The 7,917-nt window shown below is 30.4% G+C and overlaps 2 protein-coding genes across 5 annotated transcripts; one reads left to right on the top strand and one right to left on the bottom strand.

The window, feature by feature from the left end:
- Positions 1–283: 283 nt before the first annotated feature.
- On the bottom strand, positions 284–5,398 carry LOC116846707 (ribonuclease H1-like). Of its 4 annotated transcripts, none has more exons than XM_032820913.1 (6): positions 5,225–5,395; positions 4,993–5,142; positions 4,633–4,843; positions 4,373–4,509; positions 4,035–4,299; positions 284–689 (listed from the first exon to the last, which is right to left on the bottom strand). In XM_032820913.1, the coding sequence occupies exons 1-6, from the start codon at positions 5,326–5,328 to the stop codon at positions 681–683; spliced, it is 876 nt and encodes a 291-aa protein (XP_032676804.1). In that variant the 5' UTR covers positions 5,329–5,395; the 3' UTR covers positions 284–680. The 4 variants fall into 4 exon arrangements, with proteins under 4 accessions (XP_032676804.1, XP_032676803.1, XP_032676805.1 ...); XM_032820912.1 differs by lacking the exon at positions 284–689 and adding an exon at positions 2,522–2,735; XM_032820910.1 differs by lacking the exon at positions 284–689 and adding an exon at positions 2,892–3,894.
- LOC116846708 lies at positions 331–842 on the top strand. The gene is made up of 2 exons (XM_032820915.1): positions 331–482; positions 565–842. Exons 1-2 carry the CDS (start codon positions 394–396, stop codon positions 701–703), a joined length of 228 nt encoding a protein of 75 aa, XP_032676806.1. The 5' UTR covers positions 331–393; the 3' UTR covers positions 704–842.
- Positions 5,399–7,917: the final 2,519 nt, after the last annotated feature.

Here is a 7,917-nt window from a genome sequence, read left to right as displayed (position 1 = left end):
TCGATGCTCATTGGTCCATACGATCTTATGCTATGCATATGCAGTTATGTCAATTGTGTGCGATAGCCCTAAAGCAGGAGCAGCCATTGAATATATTAATTGTAGATGGGAGTATATACTACGGGTGGGATCCGATTGACCACGATACGATTGGACACAGATTGTAATGATTGGTTCAACCTAGTAATTCACTAGATAATTCTTTTCATCGGTTGGTTGTGTCCGTGGTCAATCGGGACGCTCCCCGTTGCGAGCGTTAAGTGGACAAACCAATCAAACGGTATCGTGGTTACGAAACGAAAAAACGCATCTTATTGTACCAGTTTAGTAGTGTAGCTGAAAAGAACAGATCAATATAGAAGTTCGTGGATTTTCTTACGATAAAATAATTTTATGAATATGACGTATCCACATTTATATCAGCAAGAATTTATCGATTTGGCCGAAATAGTGGGAATTTCTGCTGCACCACGTATATTTCGGTGAGAATTTCTGGAAGAAATTTTACACTTCGGGCATAAGTTAACCTTCACTCAATTTTCAATATAACTTTGTTTTGTTCAGGATATTGTTAGACTTACTGGCATTACCAGCATCTCCAGAAGATATTTATACTCTTCTGAAAACGTTGTCGCAGTCTCCAAATCGGCTAATAACTAATGATGAAAGGACACACATGTTTACACCACCTGTCAAAAAATAGTATTTTTTATGTATTAGATGTACTAATTTAATAATAGATGCTATTAATTATATAATAAGGAAGAATTTATTGAAAGAAATAGCGAACAAATAGTTTGTAATCTATAATTGAATTTAATAAATGAAATGTTGGTACTCAATTTGCATTTTTGATATTTTGATTTACATATGACGCACATACTACACACACACACACATATGTAGCGTTATTGATTTTGGATAATGTTAAATATCCTATATATGGTATATGTGTGTGTGTGTGTGTGTGTGTACATATATCATATATATAGTATTTAACATTATCCAAAATCAATAACATATATTTAATCTCTTTTGGAAAGTGCTTTTTCTCAGAAAAAGATTCCTTACTTCTCATATACAAGTTGCTTGTTGTCTGTTATATCTACTTCAATTCTGAATAGTATTGAGCACAGGTCATTTTTTATAATTTTAGAAACTTAAAATTATTTGATACGTATAATTATATATTTCATAAATAATAAATCTACATAGATTCCCAGGAAAAAAATTATATATAATTATACATATTGTATAATTATATTGTATAATATATAATTATATATAATTATACATATCATATATATGTATAATTATATACATATATATGATTATATATGATTATATATGAATTTTGTCCATATATGTGACCTTATATATGATCTATATATGTCTTATATATGTCCTTATATATGGCCATATATAAAACGAAAATTGTCAAATGAAAAAAAGAAAATATATTTTGATTCGATTAAATGTCGACATCATAGGCTATCATAAACATAAGCATTTACTTCAATTGCATCTTCACAATAATATTCTTTTCAATGTCGACATATATAATTATATATAATCATATACAGGGTATCTCGCGTAAGGTGTGCCAAAAGAAAAATTTAAGTAGAACAGATAAAACTGAACAAAAATTGTAGAGGTCATTTTTCAAACAATCATGTAAAATTTCGAGATATTAATAAAAATAGTTGGACAAATTAGAGTGCGCGACGCGACAGGCGAGACATACGGCTCGCCGCGGTCGGCGAAGAAAATGGACGAACGCACACACGAAGTTACTCATTTCCGTATGCCAAACGGCCCATCTCTCTGGCCTACAAGATAGGCCCGCGAGCAATCGTCTATTTTTCTCGTCGGTCGCGGCGAACCGTATATCCCGCCTGCCGCATCGCCGCGCTCTGATATGTCAAACTATTTTAAGTAATATCTCGAAATTTTACGTGGTTGTTTGAAAAATGACCTCTATAATTTTTGTTCACTTTTATCTATTCTACTTATATTTTTCTTTTGGCACATCTTACGCGGGACACTCTGTATAACCATATATAGACAAAATTCATATATAAACTTCATATATAAACTTTTCATATATAAACTTTTTTTTTCCCAAGTTAGTGCATTGGTATTGTTGGAAATATGTCAAATATGATTTATTCTAAGATGCAAAAAAAATATGTATAGTCCTATTTAAAGAAATAATAATTTTCATCAGATTTTGAAAATGTCATCCAAGATCAAAGTAATACTGCTGTTGTAAAACTTCTTAATGTAAAACTTTTGTCTGAAACAATTTTTTGCAAAAAGCATAAGAAAAATAAACTATTTTGGATTGAGATGTGTACACACACATATATATATATATATATATATATATATATATATATATATATATATATATATATATATATGCATATGTATATACTTATATGTATACATGTATATATAGATGAATATATATAGATGTATATATTCACATACATATATGTTAAATTTTCAGCTAAATATATTGAATTTAATTGTAAGTTTATTTTAAATTACACACATATGTATATAAGATACGAGTAATTTATAATTTTAATTCAATATATATATATTTGTAGTTCCAATTAAATATTTATCTTTATTATCTATTCTGACTTTTTATACTGCAAGCAGCCTTCTCTTGCCAACTTGTCTGCCATTTCATTGCCATAAATTCCTACATGTCCATTTACGTGGTTCTATAAAATTGTTTTTACTTCAGATAAAAACAGATAATTTACATAATTTTACACATGTAACTTATAAACTAATTCGTTAGTTAACATTATGCATTTTTTGAAAAATTACTGCAACATTGTTATAGTAAAATATAAGATATTTTTCAAAATATAGACAATGTTAAAAAAAGGTCAATTGTCCAAAAATATAATTTTTATGTCCAAAAATAAGAAATATAATTTTTTTTTTTTTAATTTTGATCTCCTGAATACAAAAGTTACTAACAAAATTTATAGTATTTAGAGATTGGCTTGAAAATCGAGCAAGAACATGATGTATTCATAAAAATTTGATAGAGTTGACTTATGGAGTATAAAAACATTCATGGGATGGATAGGTGTGGAGAGTCTGGGTAAATTACATAAAGTTAGATTAGAGTTTACCATAAAAATACATCTAGTTGAACAAAAGGCATATTTGTATTTAAAGAGGAGAGATAAAGAGGGTTAAGTCTATTTGTGGGAGAAATGATTGTATGTATTGGCCAGAGTGGGGAGTTAGATTTAATTAGATTGGATTAATAGAGCTTCCTCAAATCCTTAACTTTTTTTGCTAAATATTGCTGAATAATAATAAAACTGAACTTGTTTAATTTTTCACTATCTAAACTGTTGTGTAGCAATTTTAAAAGATTTAAAGGCTTGAAAGAGAGCTCTACTATTCTGACTTAATTAAATCTATCTCACTCCTTTCTTTAGTCTCACACATTCATACATATACACGGACATATAAATCTTTATACACCTTCTCTACATATATATCTTCTGTTTCATTGGATACATTTCTAGTCATATCTCTTTAATCCGATTTTATGTAATTGCTAACCCGAGCCTCCACCCACCCACACACACAGTTACTTAAATCCCCCTTTACATGCACATATACACTACACTCACACCAAGTACCCCTCCTATCCATTCCTCCTAACTTTATATGGATATGCTTCGTGTTTCATAAATTGATAAAATTTTTATAAATATACATCATGTTCTTGTTCTATTTTCAAGCTGATCTTGTGATCAATGATGACACTGATGATGTGTCCAAAAACCACAACCACAAACTTCTTAGTAGTTTTATCGTATCCAAGAAGTCAAAAAACGTTATTTCTCTTATATTCTGTTGGCAAAATTTATCCTTTTTTAAAACATCCTTCTTTCTTAGATTATGCATATATTATTAAAATATATTATTAAATTTTATTTGCATAAATATATTATTAAATTTTATTTGCATTTTTTAAATCTAAATTTATTTACCCAAGTGACAGTTAATGATTCCAGTTCCTTTTCCATTTCCAACAACTCGGTTTTATTTATAACCGGCTTGTTGCCGATCGTCTTCCAACCTGTCCTTTTCCATTTGGGCATCCAATTTGTGATGCATGAGATGATGAATTTTGAATCTGTATTAATCCTTAATTTTTTTATCCCAGCTTTCTTTGCTTGTCTAGCAGCCACTGTAACTGCCTGGATCTCTGCCATATTATTAGTAGGTCGTCCTTCCACTGGTTGAGATATATTCCTACAAAAGTATAGTTTTTAGAAAAATCATATATAGCTCAACTAGATTGTCAAAAATAGTAGGCAATATGTACAAAGGATGATGATCTTGGAACCAGACACCAATACCGGCTCTTGCATTTTTGTAACCATTAGAGCTGCATGCACCATCTGTGAAGACATTCACATAGCCATCCTCATCTATGATGAAATCAATTTTACCAGTGTTGTTCTATACAAATCCAAATGAATAGTAAGATTATTTTTATATGTGTGTGTGTAATTTACTTTATTTAGAAATTTATTTAATGATCATAATTTTGTCAGTTATTTTAAAATATTACTTGCTCCAAACCTGTTTCGTAAATAGATTAGATTCAGAGTTTGAAATTTTTCTTCTTTTATTTAAATATATAGGAAATTCATCATTAACATCATTGTTTGTTGATAACCCTGTTGATGATAAAGTCCTTTTTGAAGATAATAATGGTAATAGTACATCTGTTTTTGTTACTGCAGCTTGTCTTTTTCCAAGTAGAGATAGTTGTTTCGGTAAGGTATGCAACCTAGATAAAATATCTGTATTAAATAGCGTAACTACATATGATCATAATATATTTAAAAATTTTTAATAAGTGCAATTGATATAGTCTAGTAATATACTTCCTTCTTGTTCTACAACGAAAAGTAATAAATTATGTTTATCAATATTTACTTAGTGGATTGGGCAGTTCCTGTTTCAGTATAATTTAGTCGTATATTTAAAGAAGAACGCTCTTTTATAAAGTTTTGCGCCTCATTTTCGGTTGCAAATTTCTTGTATATTGACCCAGGAAATTTATTAACTTGGAAATTACATTCATCCCTTACAAATAGAACAAAAAATTACACTTTATTTAATTAGTTAAGAAAAATAGTTGAACCAATTTTTATACTGTTTTACTTACCAGGTGGTATAAATACCAGGTTTACGACCTTTGGCAACTGCATAATAAGGCATTTGATTAGAAAAATAACGTCCTAATAACGCAAATATGAATTTTAACTTCATCAATTATCTCTCTCTCTGTCTTTGGTTGCAGGCCTGTACCATTGCTGCGAGATCGGAAAACTTTTGGTGTGTTCGCTTTGGGCGCTTATGGCTCCTGCACACAGGACGCGGTAATGCTTGCCGCGCGGCGGAAATTCGCACGACAGCCAATCAATATGCTGCTTTCCGTAATAACCTTCTAGCTCTTACGGAAAAACAACATATTGATTGGCTGTGACACGAACTTCTGCCGTGCGGCAAACATTACCGCGTCCTATGTGCAGGAGCCATTAGTACCGGCGTATTGTCGTCAAATATGAGCCGTTCAGTAAATAAATAACTACAAGTGCGTAATGTGAATAAGAAGTTGTCACAAGTTGTGTGAAGCATTTGTACGTTTGAATCATTAGGTATAAATAAATATTTATACTTCCAATTATCTTGAAAATGTCTATTTTTTTTATCAATTTTTCGCTGCTGCATATTGAAAATTATGCAATAATTCCCGCAATGCGTACGTAAATACGAAATAAACGAGCTGTGTCAAGCTTCAAGCTGTGCCTTGAGTGAAAGACGAAACGGTCGATGCACGAATTAGAGATGCCCGATTCTTAATCGATTCGATTCTTTCCCTAACAAATTTAGGGGAAAAGGGTTATTCGTGCTGCTTGCATATTTCATACTTTTCGCTTTTAAAAAGAGATGGATGCCTAATCACATAGCTTGGAAGAAACAATCGAGTTGTCTCGCTTTTGCTTCTTCCAAACATTCCAATATACTTCTGTCTAGTTTTAAATACAAAAAGTGCGAAAAGTGCAAACAACACGAATAATGGCCCCTGCACACAGGATGCGATAAGGGCTTTCGCACACAAATTGATTCGTATGTACTTGACCGGAAAAAAACTCCGATTGGAAAACTACTCTTTTATATCGTTTGTATTTCGTATGAAGAGTTTTGAAGTGCAATTGAAAAGATTTGTGAGTCATTCTATTACTTGTAATTAATTGTTCTTTTTTGGACTATGTATTTAGCCGGAAATAATAACCGGAGGTAAATTAAACAAAGGTTCGGTATGGTACCGTTTGTATTTCGTATGAAGAGTTATGAAGTATCATTAAAAAGATTTGTGAGTCATTCAGATAATTTTAATTAAATATTAAAAAATCATGTATTTGGCCGAAATATCGATCTCAAGCGCTGCTGTGGAAGTACCGTCAGGCACGATCGGTGTACTATCTAGTATTTCAATACTCCTGGTTTTTTTTCGATCGCATCAACTTGCTAATGCCCGGCAAACATTTTTATCATTATATTGTCGAAACGTCACGCTAACATCTCGGCAACAGTAAATGTTTCGCCTGTGGACGATGCAGGACAACGTTTTATTTATAACGTTATTTCAACATATAAGTAACGTAGCAATCAATTTTGCATTATGACATATTCTTGTTGCAAAAACCTCACAAATGAATCGTTCCTCATGTTAATAAACATTACTGTCAGTATGTAGGTTAATAGTATGTAGATATAATAGTTAAATCATGTTAATTATGTGTTAAAAAGAGATACGTAATTTCACATGTAAAACAATTATATCTATATTGCTTTGCCAATATAGCATTATTGCTAATTCTTTAAGTTTACAAGATTTTGCAGTAGATTGAAGATCAGCTCTGATATCTAATTCTATGAAAATATGGCAATTAGTTTCGGTTATTATAACAGATCAGCCACTACATTGACAGTTTATTGTAAATATCATGAAATTTCAATGCTTTCTGTGGAGCACGCAAGCCTAGACGCTCTGTAGAGTGCTCAATTTGTATCCTGTTTTGATACTTGGAAGTTTAGAACTTGATACATTTTAACGTATAAGCAATACAGATGTATGAAGATTTACATGGTATATACTTTGTTAATAGGATAAAATTTGTTACATCGATAATTTTTTAAGTTCATGTTTTTCTTATACTTACTATTTTCATTTTTGCTGTACTTTTAAATAAAATTGATATTACATTTTGTGATATTTTGTATATAATTTCGTATACAATTGTATATTTTATACATATGTTATTAAATTATTATTAATTTTTTCTCATTTCTTCACAAATAATAACTTTTATTTATAAAAAATAATTTTTATAAAGAATTTTCATTTATAAATACAGACAAGTAACGAAAATTTTGTACGCCCAAATTAAAAAAGGCGCCATAACATTTGCCTGTCACATTTAATCATGGATAAACAAAAGAGTATCAAAGAGAAATATTGATTGTTGAACAGACTGCAATATCTTAATAAAGTCTTAGAAAGTTTTTCATATTAAATTTTAATAAAAGAATCTTATTATATATACGATTGATACTTATACGTTATATATTATAAAAATGCCAAGAAAAAATAAATTAACTGTTGACGTTGCAGTGGCAATTTTAAAGGAATTCTCGGAAATCTATGGTGATAAGTTACCTAATTACTCGGACCAAATTTGGAAGAAAATGAGTAAGAGATGTCAACATGCATGGAGTGCCCATAACTGGTGGGTTAATGTTAAATATGATAGACGAAAAATACTTTCTCTTGCAAGAGAAGAAATGGGTTTG

Source organism: Odontomachus brunneus, unplaced genomic scaffold, assembly GCF_010583005.1.
Source record: "Odontomachus brunneus isolate Ranch 3 - 2012 unplaced genomic scaffold, Obru_v1 Obru_scaffold_067, whole genome shotgun sequence".
Taxonomy (NCBI): Eukaryota; Metazoa; Arthropoda; class Insecta; order Hymenoptera; family Formicidae; genus Odontomachus; species Odontomachus brunneus.
The sequence above is the reverse complement of the archived record's forward strand: the minus strand, read 5'-3'. Positions and strand labels throughout refer to the sequence as shown.

Coding starts and splice junctions, on each gene's coding strand:
- LOC116846707 (XM_032820910.1), bottom strand. CDS start 5,328: ATGAAGTTAAAATTCATATTTGCGTTATTAGGACGTTATTTTTCTAAT. Junction 4,510..4,632: donor CTAATCTATTTACGAAACAG/GTTTGGAGCAAG, acceptor GGATTTGTATAG/AACAACACTGGTAAAATTGA. Junction 4,300..4,372: donor TTCCAAGATCATCATCCTTT/GTACATATTGCC, acceptor ATACTTTTGTAG/GAATATATCTCAACCAGTGG.
- LOC116846708 (XM_032820915.1), top strand. CDS start 394: ATGAATATGACGTATCCACATTTATATCAGCAAGAATTTATCGATTTG. Junction 483..564: donor GCTGCACCACGTATATTTCG/GTGAGAATTTCT, acceptor TGTTTTGTTCAG/GATATTGTTAGACTTACTGG.